This window comes from Stegostoma tigrinum, chromosome 23 (assembly GCF_030684315.1).
Source record: "Stegostoma tigrinum isolate sSteTig4 chromosome 23, sSteTig4.hap1, whole genome shotgun sequence".
NCBI classification, from domain to species: Eukaryota; Metazoa; Chordata; class Chondrichthyes; order Orectolobiformes; family Stegostomatidae; genus Stegostoma; species Stegostoma tigrinum.
The window spans coordinates 20,956,452-20,978,903 of record NC_081376.1 but is presented as its reverse complement, the minus strand read 5'-3'; the positions used below and the strand labels follow the sequence as shown (position 1 = coordinate 20,978,903).

General features: G+C 45.0%; 1 protein-coding gene and 1 long non-coding RNA gene across 2 annotated transcripts in view; one reads left to right on the top strand and one right to left on the bottom strand.

The window, feature by feature from the left end:
* The window catches only part of LOC125462208 (sodium/myo-inositol cotransporter 2-like), a 70,124-nt gene extending 50,754 nt beyond the window's left edge, over nucleotides 1-19,370 (bottom strand). Inside the window, exons 1-6 of the mRNA XM_048551940.2 lie at nucleotides 19,057-19,370; nucleotides 16,722-16,881; nucleotides 12,949-13,020; nucleotides 12,762-12,866; nucleotides 9,191-9,250; nucleotides 8,048-8,152 (exon numbers count right to left, since the gene is read on the bottom strand). Coding sequence (XP_048407897.1) covers nucleotides 8,048-8,152; nucleotides 9,191-9,250; nucleotides 12,762-12,866; nucleotides 12,949-13,020; nucleotides 16,722-16,880 — 501 coding nt within the window. The 5' untranslated portion in view covers nucleotide 16,881; nucleotides 19,057-19,370. The remainder of the gene's footprint in view (nucleotides 1-8,047; nucleotides 8,153-9,190; nucleotides 9,251-12,761; nucleotides 12,867-12,948; nucleotides 13,021-16,721; nucleotides 16,882-19,056) is intronic.
* Nucleotides 1-22,452, top strand: part of LOC132210901 (uncharacterized) — a 64,802-nt gene that overhangs the window by 37,968 nt on the left and 4,382 nt on the right. The window lies entirely within an intron of this gene.

Genomic DNA, 22,452 nt, shown 5'->3' with positions numbered 1-22,452 from the left:
CCACACTGAACAATATTTCACTAACTGCATTGTTGGCTTCTATTGTGGGACAGTTTAATGTATGGTTTGTCTACAGTGTGGCATGTAACTATAGTAAGAATGGGGAGCTCTTAGATATCTCTGAAATCAATGGGAATTGTGAGCAATGTAAAAAGGGTTGCTGACTCACTACCAGCCAATTTATGCAAGCAAAGTCAAGATCTACCTAATAGGTCCTTATGAGAATTTTAAAAATGAAGTAACAGGGAGCAAACGCAAACTTAGCTGCATCCATTTTCTGGTGCTATGAGAGCCCTCGAAGTCCCAAAGTGGTATTTGGGAATGGTGAACACATATGATCTTGTTGGATGCCTTTTTGGCAAAGGGGTTGACATTCATGCAGCTAATGTCCACAGGCAGCTAAGGAGCAGCCAGAACATGGCATCCATGGAAGCTCAGTATTGAATAGCCAGTACTCATATTGGTGCCCTCCGTACTTTGCTTATACACTTTCATATTCTCTCACATTGACATGTGTTTAACAGGATGCTAAATCAATTTTACTAAAGCAATTATCAACAAAGTGGGTATCATCTCAATTTATTTAGATTGTATTCTAACTGCCATGTTTTTACACGTTCATGTTGACTGTCCAAGTCCCCAGGAAGCCTCTTGTAGCCTCCTTAAACTTACATTACAAACTAGTTCTAAGTCATCAGAAAATCTGGGAAAGTTACATTTGATACTCACGTCCAAATCATTGATACTGATATGAGCATCTGTGGCCCCAGCACTAATCATTGTATATTTTACTCGTAACAGCCTTCCATTTTGAGAATGATCCATTTCTTTCAGTTTATTTTCTGACTGCTAATTCTCAATCCATACTAGTATATTATTCCCAATTCCATGTGATATAATTTAGTTGTTTAGTAGTAAAAACATTGCAAAAGGGAGAAAAGTTGTTGAAGCTTTCTGTCATGCAGTGATCAGGTCGAGGGTGCAAGAAACGGACAAGTAATGGAACACCAATTCACACAGCATAAGAAAAGGGTTCTGATTGGTTGGGCCATCACTGAAATAGAGATACAGCAAAAACAGGTAACTGTCAGAGATAGTAGGAACTGCAGATGCTGGAGAATCTGAGACAACAAGGCATAGAGCTGGATGAACACAGCAGGCCAAGCAGCATCAGAGGAGCAGGAAAGCTGATGTTTCAGGCCTTGACCCTTTTTCAGAAATGGGGGAGCGGAAGTGGAATCTGAAATAATTGGGAGAGAGGGGGTGCTGGTTAGAAGATGGATAAAGGAGAAGATAGGTGGAGAGGAGACAGACAGGTCAAAGAGGTGGGGGTGGAGCCAGTAAAGGTGAGTGTAGGTGGAGAGGTAGGGAGGGGATAGGCCAGTCCAGGAAGGACGGACAGGTCAAGGGGGCAGGATGAGGCTGGTGGGTAGGAGATGGGGGTGGGGCTTGGGGTAGGAGATGGGGGTGGGGCTTGAGGTAGGAGGAGGGGATAGGTGGAAGGAAGGAGAAGTTATGGAGGTGGGGACAAGCTGGGCTGGTTTTGGGATGAGGTAGGGGGAGGGGAGATTTTGAAGCTTGTGAAGTCCACATTGATACCATTGGTCAACAGGGTTCCCAAGCAAAATATGAGTTGCTGTTCCTGCAACCTTCAGGTTGCATCGTTGTGGCACTGCAGGAGGCCCATGATGGACATGTCATCTGAAGAATGGGACGGGGAGTTGAAATGGTTTGCGATTGGGAAGTGCACCTGTTTAGTGCGAACTGAATGTAGGTGTTCCGCAATGCCGTCCCCAAACCTCCGCTTGGTTTCCCCGATGTAGAGGAAGCCACAACTGGAACAGCGGATGCTGTATACCACATTGGCAGATTTCCAGGTGAACATCTGCTTGATGTGGAAGGTCTTCTTGGGGCCTGGGATGGGGGTGAGGGAGGAGGTGTAGGGACAGGTTAACACTTCCTGCGGTTGCAGGGCTGGAGGGGAGTGTGGAGCAGACAAAGGAGTCACGGACAGAGCGGTCCATCTGGAAAGCAGATAAGGCTGGGGAGGGAAATATATCTTTCGTAGTGGGGTCGGATTGCAAATGGTGGAAGCGTTGGAGGATGATGCTTTGGATCCGGAGGTTGGTGGGGTGGTGCGTGAGGACGACGGGGATTCTGTTTAGTGGTTATTGCAGGTTGGAGGTGTGAGGGATGAGTTGAAGGAAATGCGGGAGACACAGTTGAGGGCGTTCTCAACCACTGAGGGAGGGATGTTGTGGTCCTTGAAAAATGAGGACATCTGAGATGTATAGGACTGAATGTCTCATCTTGGGAGCTGGTGCATCAGAGGTGAAGGAATTGGGAATAAGGGATGGCATTTTTGCAGGAAGGTGGGTGGGAGAAGGTGTATTCTAGGTAGCTGTGAGAGTTGGTGGGCTTGAAATAGGTATCAGTTTCCAGGTGGTTGCCAGAGATGGAGACAGAGAGGTCCAGGAAAGAGAGAGAGGCATCAGAGATGGTCCAGGTGAACTTAAGATTGGGGTGTAAGGTGTTGGTGAAGTGGATGAACTGTTCGAGCTCCTTGTGGGAGCACGAGGCGGCGCCAATACAGTCATCAATGTAACGGAGGAAGAGGTGGAGTTCGGGGCCAGTGTAGCTTTGGAAGAGGGATTGTTCCACGTAACCTACAAAGAGGCAGGCATAGCTTGGGCCCATGTGGGTACCCATGGCCACCCGCTTTGTCTCCCACTTCCCCCTCCCATTCCTTAGATGACATGTACATCCAGGGTCTCCTGCAGTGTTATTATATTTCATTGTAATTGCCCTAAACCATTTGCCCTTATTGATAGAATATTGTAAAATGGGGAAAGAGTTCCATGCATGCTTTGCAGGTTGTGCTACTAAGGGAGCAGGAGATGAACATTTATATTGGATCCATGCCTGTAATAAAGGAATAATACACCAGGTCCTGAAACTCCATGGTGGATTTTCTACCATAAGCTGTAATTCCTGCAGAGTTACTAGAATTCAATAGAAAACAGCAAGAATCTGATTCTGTGTCTACATTAACATAACATATATCACCAATGGTTTGGTTTTTTTGAGACAGATATCTTAAAAGTTGCTTACAATATTAACGGTTTATGAGGCGAGAATATCACAGTCTTGGTCTGGGTTCTGCACTTGCTGATGTTAGTGTATATTACAAACTCTCAGTCTACAAACTACATTGACTCCATTACACAGAGGGAGAGATTGAAAGCCAAGAAAATATCTTTACATCGAAATGTCATATGCTGTGAGGTCATGTAAGTGTTGTGTAAGTTTCAGGCCTGTGCACCTTGAAATCTAGGCCATATTGCAGCACCCTTGCCTTGTATTGGATTTTGAAGTCAGCTTTCTAAGGGTTTCTGCCTGCCTCATACAAGGCCAGTTATGTCAGGTAGCAGCTCCAGTGACACAGCCAGTGGCATACTCTTCACATTGTTCACACTTTCCTGGCTTCAATGGGATCTGTTATTGGGTTGAAGGTGGTATGTGGAGAAAGGTCAGAAGGCCTGAAGGTGGGCAATAAGGGGTTGATGATGAGGGCTCTGAAAGGCTGCTTTGGGAAATTTCTCTGATGGGTATGCATTGTATTACTTAACCATATGGGACAAACAAGTACCTGGCAAGCTCTATGCTAAAAAAGTGATCCCCTGGTCAGATACTCTGAGCATTTACCGTTCTTAATACCAGGTCCAATATCAAGCATTGAGATCTTTTGAATGAGAAACTCAGCGCCCAACCCCTACCACCTCCACAACAACAACCATCACCACTAGCATCCCCGACTACTACCAATACGAGCCGCCATTCTCCAGACTGCCTGCCACTAGCATCCCCGACTACTACCAATACTAGCCGCCATTCTCCAGACTGCCTGCCACTAGCATCCCCGACTACTACCAATACTAGCCGCCATTCTCCAGACTGCCTGCCACTAGCATCCCCGACTACTACCAATACTAGCCGCCATTCTCCAGACTGCCTGCCACTAGCATCATCACCATCCACCACCAACACCAAGAAGATCAACACCAGCACCAGTCACCATTCCCAACACCATCATCACCACCACCCATCACCACAGGGCCACAAGTAAGCTCAGTAGAGTATGTTTTACAGTGCCCCTGCATGGTGAAACACTTGCCCACTGACAGCTGGAGCAGGATTGTCAGCATTAATAATGACTTGATGGTCTCAATTAGTGGCTGGGCAGTAAAGCCATGTTGAAACCATCCTGTCACAGACTCAATCAGGGCAGGGGTGCTGGGGCCCCCACTTATTACACTCCCACACAATTAACTAACCCCATCACCAAATTTGCTACTGGGTTGGGCATTAAGCTCCATCCAGAGTTATTGGGAGTATGGTGTGGAGAAGTACAATGGTTGAAAGTATTATTCATGGAGTTAGACAGAGGGGCAGTATGGTGGCTCAGATAGGGGATAGGGTGGATCTTGTGGGATGTTCTTTGGAGGGTCAGTGCAACTCAATACACCGAATGGCCTGCTGCCACAATGCAGGGATTCTATGATTTGATGATGGAGAAAACGCAGGAAGCTTTCAAATGAAAAGACGTAGCAAGAGAGGCCGATGCTCAGATTCTGGGAGCAGCTCTTTGGAATGTTTAATGACCCAAACCAAATGGTGAAGATCAGTGGCTGCATTTTCTCATAATATTCCATACCTGCCAAACATCTAGTACCTCACAATGATCAATACATTACCCCCCCCCCCCCCCGCACCACTCACTGACTAATGATTCTTAACATTAAGGATTCATACCAAACATTTACATACTGCAACTCACCCTCACACTCTTTTCTATGATGTCATTCTCAAAACTAACTCTTGCAGCCTCCACATATTTCCAGCCTTGGAAAACACATCATCTGAAGGCACCACAACATTTTGAGTGAGATGTCCATCTCTCTTGTGGGACCAGCTGGCCCAACCCTCCGTAGCAGGCTTACACTCCCCGATAGCAACCAAGGACATGTTGATGTGCATTGTACGGCCACCCTTGATAGAGTCCATAGCATCTGATATTGCTGAGACTATCATGGATGTTACATTCCTGCCTTAAGTCATCCTGCTAGCTGGCCTGGTACGCAAGGTGCAGATACTGTGACCGTGGATTGCTTGTTTTCCCATCCATACTGCAACTTTTCCCTTCTGAATTAATGCTTCCTTATAGCCAACTTCAGGCACACCCGGGAATACAGGAGAAAGCAAGCCCACATGAGCGATAAGCAATGTTTTGTCTAAGCTGTAAAAGAGCGTGATGCACACCATTCTGGAACTCCTTATGCGGGAAATCAATAGGTTGCACACAAACAATGTTCCCCTTAAGATATACACAAGCATGTTTGGTGCAACAAATTTAATGGCCATGCATTCGACAACAGAGGTGCACAAAGTGTTCAAAAGGAACATTGGTGACAATGAAGGACTGAAACTGGACCTGATGGTTTGCAGGTACCAGCTGTGATGCTAGCAGTGAACTAACTTTTGAATTGATAACGCACAAGGTTAGTCACGTTAAGTTTCAGTCAGGGTCGGTGGGGGGACGATAGGACAGTAAACAACTGTACCTCCCAGTCGCAAACCATTTCCACTCCCCCTCCCATTCTTTAGATGACATGTCCATCATGGCCTCCTGCAGTGCCACAATGATGCCACCCGAAGGTTTCAGGAACAGCAACTCATATTCCGCTTGGGAACCCTGCAGCCCAATGGTATCAATGTGGACTTCACAAGCTTCAAAATCTCCCCCTCCCCCACTGCACCCCAAAACCAGCCCAGCTCGTCCCCTCCCCCCACTACATCCCAAAACCAGCCCAGCTCGTCCCCGCCTCCCTAGCCCATTCTTCCTCTCACCTACCCCCTCCTCCCACCTCAAGCCGCACCTCCATTCCCCACCTACCAACCTCATCCCGCCTCCTGGATCCGTCCGTCCTCCCCGGACTGACCTGTCTCCTCCCCATCTCCCCACCTATACTCTCCTCTCCATCTATCTTCTCCTCTACCCATCTTCAGTCCGCCTCCCCCTCTCTCCCTATTTATTCCAGAACCCTCTCCCCATCCCCCTCTCTGACGAAGCGTCTAGGCCCGAAACGTCAGCTCCTGAGATACTGCTCGGCCTACTGTGTTCATCCCGCTACACACTTTGTTATCTAGGACAGTTCCTGTGTCAGCTCCCCAGCGGGCACAGTCTCAGCTGGCACATGCCTAGGGGGCTCAGATGAGGAATGAGAAGGGGTACCATGTGGGAGAGTGCTGGTGATGCACATTCACATACCAGGATACATTGGCAGGCTGACCAGAAAGTTTATCATCATTCTCAAAGATCATGGTGGAACTATCCCCAAAGATGGTGGATGGCATCACATAGAATCTTTTCTCCGTGCCTATGGTGGCTGGCTACAATGGTTATCAGCAGAACTTTATTGAAATTGGGGTCTGTGCCATAGCCTCTAGCAATGAAAGAGCCCTGGGTTTCTACACCCTGACCTTTCCTCCTCTTGCGAAGTTTATTCCAAATTTTGAAAGATGGTACCATTATGAAGGACGTATCTGACCACCTTACACTTTGTAACCTGCTTCTGCCCCAACCACACAGTCAAAGAAGTGAAGCTGTTGCCTTTGTAGGCTGATTGCCAGATCCATGACATCTCTGTGGTTCTCATTATGTGCCTGCTTCCTTCCTCTGGTTGGATGGCAAATAAAGATGCACACTAGTCATTTATTTTTACCCTTTGACCTCAAGCAACCGTGCTCTTGTTCTCTGAGTAGCGCTGAGACCAGTGAGAATGGCTGACATTACAGTTGTTGCTGGTACGATAATGGGCACTCACTGATATGATATATTAGCATGCTGACATACCGACAGCACATTTATCAAATGGCAGCCCTTATGCTAGCCGTTCCTATCTCTATTGTCATAAGAATCAGCAGAGTCAACCACATGCAGTTGATGCATGCTGCCCCAACAGGAATGGAACTATCTAAGCAAAGTATCATGCCCTATCACCGTGCTTGTCACTGCTAAAGGAGGAGAGAATGTACTCTCTTCGGGAGCCACGGTGGACGTGAAAGCCACTGGTAAGACTGTCTAAGGGCTCCAGGTCAGCTTATAGGAGTGGTCCAGTTCAGCAACTACCCTTTTGTTGAACACAAGTCCCCACCAGAAATGGTCCTGAGTCAGATGGAGGTGGGAGAAGTGCATCTGAAAAATCACATATATAAACAGAGTTTCTGAACCCAACACAAAAGCATTCGGAATGATCAGCCAACATCACAACGTTAACACTCCTTCGCTTCTGGTGTAAGCACAACACACTCGTATGCACCGTGCACCCTGCGGCCTACACCAGAATTGGCTGAGAGTGCAGCTAGTGCCATTATCCTGCTTGGGGCCTACTGTAATACGATGCATTTTATACCACAACTTTGTGTCATGAATGATTTTCTGTTTCTTTCAAGTCAATAGAAAATGAATTAGAGTACATATAAAATGAGCTACTGATTTGTTATTACAATTGTTGTGATACGACCATCCATGTTGGCAGTATGAAATGGTCAAGGACACAGGATTTTATGTATGAAACACAAAAACATTTGAACTAGGAGCAGGAGTAGGCGATGCTGCCCTTGGAGCCTGCAGTGCCATTTAATACGATTATGGCTGAACCCATCTCAGCCTCAATTTCACTTTCCTGCCTGCTCTCCATAACCCTTCAAACCATTCCCTACTAAAACTCCATCTGTCTCCTCCTGAAAGTTATTCAAAGCAATACAACAGATTGGAGAGTATAGCATTGAGGTTTATTGTATTTTAGGGGTTGGGGATGGTGAGAGATAATGTGTTGGACCTACAGTGAATGTCAAGTAGTCACAAGTGGCATGCAGTGGAAATGCAGTTTTCCCAATTGTTCACTTCATATTCAATTCGGGTATTCTCAAAAATACTTGCAAAATTTGCAATATATGTGGAATCATAAAAAAGAATCAGACTTACTGCTATCTTCGTGAATATATAGATAATCAAAGAAAGTAAAGCTATTAAAAAATGAATCCTTTGGCCTCCAAATCGTTTCAGTAGATATTCAGGCATGGTGGTGACCTGCAAAGAGATAATATGCTCATTTTAGGGCGAACATGGAAATTGGGAATTAACCATTAATTGGAAATTCAGAGGCCAAATAGAAGAAAAACATCTGAATTTCACTGGTCCCATTATCAGAGCCCTATTCAGATGACATCCACTTTGATTAGGCAGAAATCTTTCTACTTCTCCCACAGTCACCATTAGAAGTAAAGATCTCCCACCATAGTTTTTTTTTCATTAACTGGATGCAAACAAGCTAACCAGGCCAGAATTTATTGCCCATCCCTAATTGCCTTTGAGATTACAGTAGTGCGTTCTTCTTCAACTTATACAGTTTACAAGAGTAGGTACACCCATAATGTTACTGGGAAGGAAGTCACTGGACTTTGACCTGGAAACAGTGATATAGTTAAGTTAGAATGGTGTGTGGCTTGTGAGGAATGTTCAGTTGGTGGTGTTCCCATGCGTCTGTTGCACTTGTCTTCCTGGGTGGTAGAAGTTGCATGTTTGGATGAAATTGAAGGAGCCTAGGTGAGCTGCTGGAGTGCATCTTGCAGATGGTTCACACTGTTGCTACTGTCTGTCAGGATATTGACTGCTACATATGGCTATGAGGCAGGTGACTTGCTGTTTCCATCAGTTTGAAAAAAGAACACATAAAGAGTGGCTGATTCATAAAACATAATCAGATTCACTGATTTATGATAACTAGTAAATCAAACTCCATTTTTATTATTTTGAATCACATTACTGTCTTTAAGGATGCAATTTTTTGGAGTGAAGTTGGTCTTTTTTGCAAAATTGATGATTACCCCAAGCTGCTGATTTTTTCTCAATTGTTGTGTATTTTTGCTAAAAATCAATTACCTTTCCATCCCAAAACTCTCCATGAAGTAGTCTGTTCTGATATTTTGCAGAATCCTACTCTGATTTTGCCTCTCTGGGGTTATGCAAGGTGTTGAATAAAGGATAAGATTTAAAGTTGAAATAGGACATTTTCCATTTTGTGAAAATGAGAGTTTTGCATTAGAAGTAGTTAAAATGTAATCTTACCCCTGCTGCAATATATATGGGTAGAAACAGCCACCCTAGTAACATCAAAGCATACATTCCCTACAGAAGAAAAAGCAAAGAAATTATAACAGTATGATCTTGTATTATCTGGCATTACAGCATTATCCTTTCACACAAAGGGTTCTCCCCTTCACCACCAGAAACAAATGTCCTCCCCTCCTACCAGACACAGCTATTCTCTCCCATTAGACGCAGCTATCATTCCCACACTGGACACAGCTATCTTATAGCCAGCAAGGCACAGCTAATTCCCTTTTGCTCTCCCTGCCAGATGTAGAATTCATTGTCTCTAACTTGCTCTAATAGTCACAGCTGTTATGAGGCTGTTTCAATTCAGTTTCTGCTCAATAGTAATCCTCAGGATGGTGATACTGTGGGTATTAACGATGGCAATACCATTGAATGTAAACTGGATTCATCCTGTGTTTTGTAGGCAGGTCAGACTTGGAGAATTCTTCACATTGCTAAATTGATGTTAGCAATGTCGCAGTAGTGGAACTGGAATAGGAGAAAATTGGCTCAGAGTGTGACTAGTTCAAGAGCACAAGCCATCAGTACTTCTAAGATAATAAAATGTGAGGCTGGATGAACACAGCAGGCCAAGCAGCATCTCAGGAGCACAAAAGCTGATGTTTCGGGCCAAGACCCTTCATCAGAGAGGGGGATGGGGTGAGGGTTCTGGAATAAATAGGGAGAGAGGGGGAGGCAGACCAAAGATGGAGAGAAAAGAAGATAGGTGGAGAGGAGAGTATAGGTGGGGAGGTAGGGAGGGGATAGGTCAGTTCCAGGGAAGACGGACAGGTCAAGGAGGTGGGATGAGGTTAGTAGGTAGATGGGGGTGCGGCTTGGGGTGGGAGGAAGGGATGGGTGAGAGGAAGAACAGGTTAGGGAGGCAGAGACAGGTTGGACTGGTTTTGGGATGCAGTGGGTGGAGGGAAAGAGCTGGGCTGGTTGTGTGGTGCAGTGGGGGGAGGGGATGAACTGGGCTGGTTTAGGGATGCGGTGGGGGAAGGGGAGATTTTGAAGCTCGAGAAGTCCACATTGATACCATTAGGCTGCAGGGTTCCCAGGCGGAATATGAGTTGCTGTTCCTGCAACCTTCGGGTGGCATCATTGTGGCACTGCAGGAGGCCCATGATGGACATGTCATCTAAAGAATGGGAGGGGGAGTGGAAATGGTTTGCGACTGGGAGGCGCAGTTGTTTGTTGCGAACTGAGCGGAGGTGTTCTGCAAAGCGGTCCCCAAGCCTCCGCTTGGTTTCCCCAATGTAGAGGAAGCCACACCGGGTACAGTGGATGCAGTATACCACATTGGCAGATGTGCATGTGAACCTCTGCTTAATGTGGAATGTCATCTTGGGGCCTGGGATAGGGGTGAGGGAGGAGGTGTGGGGGCAAGTGTAGCATTTCCTGCGGTTGCAGGGGAAGGTGCCGGGTGTGGTGGGGTTGGAGGGCAGTGTGGAGCGAACAAGGGAGTCACGGAGAGAGTGGTCTCTCCGGAAAGCAGACAGGGGTGGGGATGGAAAAATGTCTTGGGTGGTGGGGTCGGATTGTAGATGGCGGAACTGTCAGAGGATGATGCGTTGTATCCGGAGGTTGGTGGGGTGGTGTGTGAGAACGAGGGGGGTCCTCTTTGGGCGGTTGTGGCGGGGGCGGGGTGTGAGGGATGTGTTGCGGGAAATACGGGAGATGCGGTCAAGGGCGTTCTCGATCACTGTGGGGGGAAAGTTGCGGTCCTTGAAGAACTTGGACATTTGGGATGTGCGGGAGTGGAATGTCTTATCGTGGGAGCAGATGCGGCGGAGGCGGAGGAATTGGGAATAGGGGATACTCCCCCTCCCATTCTTTAGATGACATGTCCATCATGGGCCTCCTGCAGTGCCACAATGATGCCACCCGAAGGTTGCAGGAACAGCAACTCATATTCCGCTTGGGAACCCTGCAGCCCAATGGTATCAATGTGGACTTCACCAGTTTCAAAATCTCCCCTTCCCCCACCGCATCCCTAAACCAGCCCAGTTCGTCCCCTCCCCCCACTGCACCACAGAACCAGCCCAGCTCTTTCCCTCCACCCACTGCATCCCAAAACCAGTCCAACCTGTCTCTGCCTCCCTAACCTGTTCTTCCTCTCACCCATCCCTTCCTCCCACCCCAAGCTGCACCCCCATCTACCTACTAACCTCATCCCACCTCCTTGACCTGTCCGTCTTCCCTGGACTGACCTATCCCCTCCCTACCTTTCCACCTATATTCTCCTCTCCACCTATCTTCTTTTCTCTCCATCTTCGGTCCGCCTCCCCCTCTCTCCCTATTTATTTCAGAACCCTCTCCCCATCCCCCTCTCTGATGAAGGGTCTAGTCCCGAAACGTCAGCTTTTGTGCTCCTGAGATGCTGCTGGGCCTGCTGTGCTCATCCAGCCTCACATTTTATTATCTTGGATTCTCCAGCATCTGCAGTTCCCATTATCTCTCTCCCCCATCAGTACTTCTGTTGGAATGTTGGCAGTGTCTGTAGCCTTAACAGTATCCTGTGTCTTCATTTATTATCACGAGGAGTGAATCAAATGGCTGAGGACTGGCATCTGTGCTGCTGGGGAGGCTAAGATGGATTATCTACTCAATGTGTCAGGCTGAAAATGGTTACAAATTCCTCAGCCAAGCTTTGCAGCTCTGGGCCTCACGAAGCTCCTGGGGGTCTGCTCTCGACATCAGGATACTTCTGGCTCCACTCCTGACCTCAGGCCGCTCCTGGTTTCAGGCTCCAGGCTGCAAGGTCCAGGCTTTGGGCTGTTTGTGGCTCCTCCAGTCACACACAGTTCCCTCCCATATTTGCTGCAGATAGGCTCACCATCAACCTACTGCAGCACACATGGAGAGTAAGGATTCTAATTGGAGGAGCAGTTCCTTTTAAGATCTTCCGCTTATACTTACCTATATTTGAAACTCTGGGCTCAAAATAAAAGAAGGAAAACAAAATAAATTAAAAGCAACAATAAACTTTCACTTTATATCATCCTGGTCTATGATCCTTTTTGTGTAAGATTATGTAATTACTAATGATGGGACTCTATGAATGACCTGTAGATTTGTTTAGCAGTAAAACATATGTCAGTCTGTATGGAACACTCCAGCAGGCCGTTTATGGCCCACAGACCGCAGGTTGAGCTCCAATATCTATTCAGTTCTGTTCCCTTACTTTATTTCTGAAACCATTGGTTTACTTCCCTGAGGAGCCCATACAAGTTACTTTTGATATCACTTGTTATCATCAACTCCATCACCCTCACACGCAATTATTTCCAGATTGTTACCACTTGTTGTTTAATGTGTTTCTTCACTGTCTCTCTGCATCTCTTGTCTAAACCTTAATTTTCTGCCGTACAGCATCAAGCCAGATACATAAAAGGAATTACAATTTGCCCACAATCTTATTGAATAGCAGAGCAGTCTCAAGAAATTGCTTGGCTAAATCTTGTTCCTGTAACTGAATGCTTTGTTCTGGTCAGAAGCTTTTTTACAAGTAAACATTTCAACATGTGAAATAACTTACACTCCACTCGAACACAATAACAGCAATTCCAGAGGCTGCTCCAGTTCCAGCCAACCCAATGAAATGGCCGCTTCCTACATTGTTGGCAAATAGTGATGCTCCAACCTGTATAAAAGAAATTGAAGTCTCAGACCAGGCAATGTCAGATGCTGGCTGTCCAATGTTAGCTGTGAATCAGAATACTTACTGGCCACCAAGTCATGTTCCTTCCTGCCAAAAAATAGCCTCGAATAGTGTTCCTCTTTGACTTGTACATGGACTGTTCAAGAAAATCAGAAACAATATATCATTCTTAATCTAATACAATGCTGCTATTCTGAAGAATTAGACCCCAAACCCTGGAAAACTAGCTGTGTATCTCTGCCTCCTCATCACAGCCCATCAAATCGACACTGACCCTCTGAAGAGCATCATTGACTTAATTGACTTGTACCAATGAACACTTCCCATTTCTCCAAGAAAACTCCCTCTTTTACAGATCATCACAATATCCCCTTGCCCTCAACACCAGAATAAAAATTACCACCAAAAACAAACCAGTGCAGAAATAACCATTTTTTAAATATATTCCCTGACTGCCTGCCTTTTGCTTGGCCTAGTACTAGTCCAGGAGCTGCAGCATGATTTGTGAGAAGCTACTGACTATCTGTGGGAGAGACTACAAATGGCCGGGCAGGATGACCTCATGAGGCTTTGCAAAAGAAGGCTGGGCAGTACCAACTCAGCTTGATAGCCAGCAGTCAGGCACTGGCAGTGGAAGAAAAGTAGTCACCCTGAGAGCAATTCTGTGCTGCACAGAGCCACTGCCATTCACCCCAGATCAGCACTTCAGCAATTCCTCAGATGAGCTAGGGAACATACTGCAGACTGCACTAAGTGCCTGCAAGCCTGTTTGAACAGTGGTATCTGTAGCCAGGACGGCAGCACGCTGAGCCTGCAGAGCAGGAAGCTGTGCTTATTTAACACCAGTCTGAGCTTCCAGTGCAGCATCCAGATATTGCATGGCATCGGCTAATACTGGAAGCTGAGATTTTGGCCATCAGTTCCTGTATCATGGTTAGAGTTCTCCCAAAGTTGACCAGTATTCCCACGGAGGGATTAGTCTTAAGCTCTGCACAAAGCCCTGTGCATCATTGCATGTCAGACTTCTCCATGCACCTTGACAATGTCCATAGGCTGTCAGGCAGCCTTGCCAAATGTTGTTGTGTGCATATTCATCAAAGTCTTCATCTGCAGCAGAACGTTTAGTCCAACAAACTGGCATCTGCACAACCCCATTGTCCAGCTGCAGCCTGGTGGCTCAGCAAATGCAGGTCTCATCTTGTAAGTACCTTCTAAAGTGCACACAGCCACAGCATCCAAGCTGATGGCTGCAAGTGTGAAAGTGGGTCAAAATATTTCTTCAGTATCAGTTGTTTCTTCCCCAGTATCTCTTAGACTTGCACCACTTCTTGGTCAGATTGTGATTCTTGGCTATTTGAAAGAAGTGAGGCACAGGGTAAGCTCCAGGTGAGGGGTAGTCATGGACTGCTGACCCATCTGCCACTCCTAAATCAGAGGAGATTGTGAAATGATGGGAAAACAAAGAGCAGGATTGGGTTTTAAAATATCACAGTGTTCAACAGTTTCAGCCCCATTGCTAGTCATGACATCAGTATTTTATGTTCACTTGTAGGATGTGAGCATTATCAGCTTGGCTGACATTTATTGCCCATCCCCAATTGCCCTTGAAACGGACATGACAAGTGGGCTTCTTGAACCACTGCATCCGTGTGGCCATTTCAACGTTGGCAAGTTCTTGTTCCTCCACAGAATGCACCTTCCCTTTAGGGCTGAAGCTGCCTCTAATATAAGGTTAGACTTGTACGAGCTTGAGCATGTTGCAGAATGCAGCTATTCATCAGTATATTTAATACATCTACCTGTCAAGTAAATGATGAAGTCATATGAAACGTCTACCCACATATATCAGGAGTAACTGGTGCAGGTTAATTGTGAATTACAGCCCCAGTGCCTGCTTTTGGGCACTATCCAATTTTTTCTGTTTCATCTCTTCACATTTTCTTTTCAATGTTAGACTTTCCAGTGGCTCAGGGGATAAAGTAGAAAGATGTCCATTGCAACACTGAGCCATGGAAAAGGGCAATGGATCACAAGGGACTGAAGGGATCAAGAGAATGGATCACAATTGAGAAAGTTGAAATGAAAATGTGGTGATTGTTAGGGGGGGCAATGGGATCCTGAGCAGGATGATGAAGGGGATAACAGGGTCATCATCATGGACAAAGGAGGGGCACATGGGGAGAGGACAATGGATCAGGCTCAGGAGATGACAGAGGACTATGGGGTTGTGATCAGGAGGAAGTACAGATCAACATGATCACTATTTATTTAAGGGGGATCTTGACAGAGTTGTCATCAGAGGAATAGAGAGTGATACTGTGTTATTGTTACACTTGCATAAGATGTGGGCATTACCGGCAAGGGCAGCATTTTTTGCCCATCCCTAATTTTTCCTCAAAGTGAATGGCTAGCTAAGCCATTTATGGACTATTAAGAATCTACAACATTGCTGTGGTCTGGAGTTAGGTATAGGCCGGAAAAGGATGGTAACTTTCTTCCCGTAAAGGGCAATAGTAAATGAGATTCTTTTTCATTGCAGCTACCATTGCTGGAACTAATTTTAGTTTCCAGATTTATTCATTAGGAACTACAATGTTACCAGCTGCTGTGGTGAGATTTGAGCCCAAGTGCCTAGGATTACCAGTCTATCAACATTACCACCCTGCAACCATCTCCCCTGCCTCTGAATAGTTGCCAGGAATTGTGTAGTTTAAACTCCCCCCTCAACTCCATCCCACAACACCCCCCCCAACCCCGTCCACTCACTTAATTCAACATCAATGATGTCATGATGCCTTTGGTCCAGACTTTTGCAATATTTGTTTCACCCCCATGTGTTTTGTGGGACCCTTGTTGATGGTCTGACTTGTCTTTGTCAAATTTTAAACAGATGGGAATGAGATCAGATTGATCAATTCTGGTACATTAAGCTCTCCTCTACCCTAATAATATTAAAGATTAAGGTTAACAAGTTGGTCAATCAGGTAGCTGCATTACTGAATAAAAATAGAAAAAACTGCAGATGCTCTAAATCAGGGACAAAATTAGAAATTGCTGAGAAAGCTCAGCAGGTCTGGCAGCATCTGTGAAGAAAAGAATCAGAGTTAATGTTTCAGGTCCAGTGACTCTTCCTCAGATCAGAGCTTTTCCAGCAACTTCAGTTTTTGTAGCTGCAGTATTGAACTCAGCTATTGTGCACACTTGCTTGAAGTCAACACTGCTTGATTAGCATCACATCTTGCTATTCACCCTGAAACTGGACCTTTGCAGCTGGGTTTTAACACATTCTTCACTCCCTCACCACACTCCATCCATGCTGGTCTTGTTTCAGTGAGAGATGGAGCAGTCTGCTTTGACTCCTGTTTGCAAGCCTACTTGCTTGTAATAGTGAGCTGAATTAGCATCTTGTTTAAAGATTATGAGGATAGACATTAATTTTGGAGAAAAGCATCAAGTGAAAGTTATCGATTACACCCAATTCATTGGAACAAGGAGTTTTATCGTGGATATTGGGGTAACCTTTCACTAAGGTTTAATAGTAAGAATATTGTTAGAGGAAAAGTGTTGAATCTTTATTTCCTGGGTTTTTTTTGTTGTAAGTGTATTGAGATAGTACATTCCATCCCTAAATTACAGCTGCAGTTATGCATATTTGCCTGATCCATCTGCACTGCACCTGAAATTTTGGGGCCCACGTTCACATTTAACCCTTGTAAATGGCAATGTTTCAAAATAACTCATGATACTGAGTCTAATTCTTCAAAGGACATAGAAGAAGACATTTTAACCAAGAGTGTGTTTGCAACCAGCAGTTTAGTAAGTAGATAAGGATCTTACCCAGACTCCTACAAATAAAATAAGTAAAATGTAGAGACCCAGGACAACAGCGTCAATCTCATCCAGTTTCTGATGCATGATGACACATTCGAGGGGTTCCAATGTGCTGGCAGGAGTTTTGTCTGCCCTGAAGTAAGGGTTCCCTGTAATTGTCTTCATACTTGAACATAAAATAAATGAATAAAATAAGGATTATGCGAATAGAATATATATTATATCTGAATATACTCTGATCGAGCTGCTTGAGAACTAATTAATTATAAATCAACAGGATAATCAGGAATTTAATTAAGGGGGGGGGAGTAATGGGAATAGATTTCCAAGCGTGATTCCCAAGCAGATTAGATTAGAACAAGCAGTTTAAGTAAGAACAAGAGATGCGGGAAAATCTGTCTGGGGAGAATTCAGTTGAAATTCTGTGTACTGGTTAAAAGGAATTAGAACCTTTGATAACTGAAGGGCTGTTCTAACAGTTAGATTTCTGGAACAGCTGCGTTGAGAAGAGAGGGTCAAATTTCCTAGCTGCAAGATGCCAGACAGTAAAAACAATAGCATGAAGACCATTCTGAATCTGGATGGCCACACTTAAAATGCTAAAGATACCTATGTTGAAATGGGCAGTTGGAGGAGATTTAAAGGAATGATTTTTCCAAAGCAATGGAAATCTCAAGGAATCTCAAATTTTATGCGAACATTTGAAATACAATGTGGAGCAAGTGTTAATCTTGATTTCCTGGGGGTTTTTTTTGTTGTAAGTGTATTGGCAGCTCTTGTGAATGTGTTCAGTTTCTGACCTCCACATCAAATAAAAGGGAAAAAGCAAAATTATGGTCTATCAAGCCTTGCCTCACTCTGGGATCAGACTTGTCCAATATTACTGTCAGCTGGGATTATAAGACTACCCAAATGCAGCATATCACCTCCCCAGAACAATCCCATTTCCCATATAAATGTTTAGAGCCGGCCTTTTGTTGAAACTTACACGATAATGCATGGCTTAGAAAGGGTGGACGCTGGGAAGTTGTTTCCATTAGGCAGGGAGACTAGGACCCTGCCTGACTTCAGTTCTTTTGTGGGTGCATTTCAAATGGGTGTGGAAGGCAATTTGAGCTGAGCAGTTTGTTTTGAGTATATGTAACTATAATCATTGTACTTATAATCACATTAATGTAACAGACTACTAAAATATAGTTATCAGCTTCGATGTTATTAGATTTTTGCGCAGTTTTCTGTTACAACCTTATGGCTTGATCCTTTTAGCAAATATCTGGGTTTTCAGATTTGTATAATAAATGATAAAAATGTTATTATTCTTGACCAAGATTACTGCAATCATAGCAATAGCAACCAAAAGAGGGAGAAAAATTATATTACCGCACATTCCCCAATGTGCGGCACTACCACCATGCTAAATAAGACCAATGTTTAATAGGTCCAGCAACTCAAAACTGGGCAGCCACGAGACTCTGAAGGCCATCAGCAGCAGCAGAATTATATTGATCCAAACACAAACAAATAAGCTTAACTCTGAAGATGAAGTGATATTAAGGCAGCATTTGGTCATGTGTGGCATCAAGGAACCCTTGCAAAACTGGAGTCAGTGGGAAACAAGAGAAAATCTCTCTGTCAAAGTTGTACCGAACACAAATGAAGATAGTTGTGCATTTCAGAGGTCAATAATTTCAGACCCAGGACATCACTGCAGGATTTCTTCAGGCTTCAACCTTCAGCTGCTTTATCTATGACCTTCCCTCTATTATGAGGTCCATTGAGAATATTTGTTCATCTTCATACAATGTTCAGAATTACATTTTTCAACCACCTGTGTAAACCATTTCATGGCTTTTTATTTCTAACACTTCCAACCTTACAACAAGCACTGGACTAGGAACCCAGAGGTTCAACATGGTTGAAGATCTGCAGCAGATCTCAAAGTCTTGACTGCCTTCGGAATAGGCCTAGCAAACCATTGAGTTCAATGACAAGTAAGATGGGCAACAAGTACTGCCCAGGCCGTTGATGACCACATTAACGGGAAGAATATACTTTAAAAATCTGCACCTTCTGCCAGGCATTGCTGGCTGTGTATTTAACATTATTGGCTGAGGAATGCCCCTATTAGTATCTCTGTGTTTCTCTTCCCCCATTAGGTTCCCCTTTAAATCCACCTCTTTGACCAAGCTTTTAGGCACTCAACCAGTTATATCAATGTCAGGTCTGAATCCATTTTTATTCCTCACTGAAGCACCCTTAAAATGTTCTTCAACAATTAAAGTGGCTAGATGTAAAACAAAAGAGCTAGTGTTATTCATGCTTTGAGGCAGAACATCATTACCTTATAGAGCCGTTGGATGAATGATTAAACAACTTTGTATGCTTTTTCCTTCCAGTTTGGAAATATTCTGCTGCTTCAGTTTATTAACAAATGTTATCAATGCTATCCTTAGAAGTTTTTCCTTTGTAACAGCTCTGGGATGTAGACAGAAACGATTTGACTTCAGGTTGCTGCCTCCGAGGTGGCCAGATTTTTGAATTTGCATCCAAGTTGGTCAAGTTGAAGAATGGCAGTTGATGACAGTTGGACAGAGCTCTTCTCCTTTGTTTAAACCTGATTGGCTGCTGGTTGCTGGCTCCTGTTGTTTGTTTGGTTGGTATTCATTCCACCACCTCTGATTGGCTCAGGTTATCCTATTCTATCTCCCAATCACATGAGGCTTTTTTTAAAACCAGTCTTCAGGGTAATTTGTCCGACACACAGAAGTGGTCACGCATTGATGATATCACCCTATTTAAATGGACATACGTGGCGCAGAATTCATACTCCTACAGTAGTACTTCGCTTTACATTTATTTACTCGTTTTATCTGTCAACTTTTGTCTGTTTGGAACAGACACTTGGCACTTCATAACTGCCTGTAACTGTCATGTCTTTCCTGTTGTCACATCTCATCTTCCAGTATTCCCAGATCTGTAACTGTCACCTGTTTCCCTTTCATATTTGTAACAGCAGCTGCCTTTATCTGCAAGGCTACTTGTATCATTTGTATCATTCATCTGTTTTTCTATTCCTGGTATTACTCGCTGCCTGGAACTGCCGCATACTAGTGCTTCCTGTCTGATAAACATCCATCGCTTCTTTCAGGGGCCTGATAGTTTGAGGAGCGGAGAGAGACGGGTCAGACCATAGAGAAGACAGGGAGCAGAGAGAGAGAGGACAGGGAGCAGAGAGAGAAAGGACAGGGAGCAGAGAAGGAGAGGACAGGAAGTAGAGAAGCAGAGGACAGGAAGTGTAGATAGAACAGGGAGCAGAGAGAGAACAAGGAACAGAGAGAGTACAGGGAATGGAGAGAAACAGAACAGAGAGCAGAGAGTTAGAGTAGGGGGAGTGGAAAGAGAGGGAAAGGACAGGCAGTGGAGACAGAGAGAGGACTGGGAGCAGGGAGAGAGGACAGGGAACGGAGAAAGAGAACAGGGAGCAGAGGGAGAAAGACGAGAGCAGAGAGTGTACAGGGAGTGGATAAAGAGAGAAGACAGGGAGTGGATAGGAAGAACAGGGAGCGGCTAAAGAGAGAAGACAGGGAGCAGAGAGAGAGAGGCTAGAGAGCAGAGAGAGAGAGGCTGGGGAGCGGAGAGACCGAGAGGACAGGGAGTGGAGAAAGAGCGAACATGGAACAAAGAGAGAGAAAAGGCAGGGAGCAGAGAAAGAGGACGGGGAGTGGAAAGAGAGAGAACAGAGAGCGAAGAAGGAGAGGACAGGGAGCAGAGGGAGGAGGACACGGAGCAGAGGGAGAGGGGACAGGGAGCAGAGGGGGAGAGGACAGGGAGCAGAGGTAGAAAAGCGAGTGCAGAGAGACAGTACGGAGAGCGGAGACAGAGAAGACAGGGAATGGATAAAGAGAGAAGAAAGCGAGCAGAGAGGGAGGGTGGGGAGTGGAGAGAGAAAGAAGACAGTGAGTGGAGAGAGAGAGAACAGGGAGCAGAGGGAGAGAGGACAGGGAGCGGAGAGAGAGAGGGAGGACAGGGAGGGAGCAGAGGGAGCGAGGACAGGGAGTGGAAAGAGAGAGAACAGGAAGCAGACGGATAGCACAGGGACACTTTAGGGCTGTATGCAACATGAAGGGGAGAGTGCAGAGAGGAGGTGAGAGTATCTAATCGGTCTGATCTACCATGTCCAAAGATAACACTGTTTGACATCACAGGAAAACAGGTGATTGATGTATGTATTTTGCTTCTCAGGCAGCACAGTGGCTCAGTGGTTAGCACTGCAGCCTCACAGCACCAGGGACCCGGGTTCAATTCCACCCTTGGGTAACTGTCTGTGTGGAGTTTGCACGTTCTCCCCGTGTCTGTGTGGGTTTCCTCCCACAGTCCAATGATGTGCAGGTTAGGGGGATTGGCCATGGGAAATTGCCCATAGTGTTCAGGGGTGTGTGGGTTTTAGAGGGATGGGTCTGGGTCGAATGCTTCAAGGGGCGGTGTGGACTTGTTGGGCCAAAGGGCCTGTTTCCACACTGAAGGGAATCTAATCTGTGAAACCTGTAATATACTAATAATAATTTTTTCATGGTTCAGGCTTTTCTAGCTGTAATAACTCATTATTTTGATGGAATAGACAGATTAAAAGTAATGACATAGTCTTGATAATAAATAACAACTGAGTAGCTGGTGCATATTCCTGTGTTTTATTTTTAATGAGTGTTTATTACCACTGGTAAAAATATGAGGGTATTAATAGGATTTATCAGCCTCAGAAGGTTTATTAATCACTAAGTCATTATAGTATCAGTAAAGCCTTTGTTGTACTCTAGCAAGGTTAACTAATAAATCAAGAAATTGCAAGGCCAATGCAACCTCCAAAGTGAACATGCTTTGTCTCTTGGGATCTCAAGGCACCTTCCTGTGTTCTAGTTGATCATTTCTGCAGGATGTGTCACCAGTTACAGCAGCTTGAACTCCACTTTTCAGAAAATGAATGGCATGTGGTATTAATAAAAACAAAATCGATGAAGCTGAGAACACGCCGATAGGCATTTATAGATCAGATCATCGCATAGCGTCAAGGAGGGAGAGAGAGAGACACAATAGATGGCTAGCTACTGCCAAAGAGAAACAGGCAGATAATACAGGAGAACTCTAAATGCACTCCACTCTCCAACAGGTTTTCAATTTGGAATAATGATGAGAAATTTCTGAAGAAGGGTCTCAACCCGAAACGTCAAGATTTCCTGCTCCTCTGATGCTGCTTGGCCTGCTGTGTTCATCCAGCTCTACAGTGTTATCTCAAATCAAAAGCACCCTGGGTGGCTCAGTCCTACAGGGTATACCAGGAACGTTGGAAGAGCAGTAGCACTATGTTATTGGATAGTTCTCGGAAGAGATGAGCATTTCTGTGGTGCGGACATGAGGCTGGGATGGTGTGTTGCCTCCTGGGTGCTAGGGTCAAGAATGTCACTGAGTGGTCGCAGAACCCCTTAAAGGGGCAAGGTGAACAATCAGCTGTCACAATTCATTTGGTATGAACGCCGTATAGAGAAGGGGGGTGTGATCCTACATTCAAATTTAGGAGGCTAGTAGAAAATTAGCCAGCAGGATTTTAAAAGTAGCAATCTCCAGATTAACCCTGGTATCATGTGCAAGTGACTATATTCTTTGATTTTCAGGGGTGCCTTTCCAATTCTCACTACCTCATTCATTAGATGATGTATCACATAGAATTATTGTGCGCTGTATT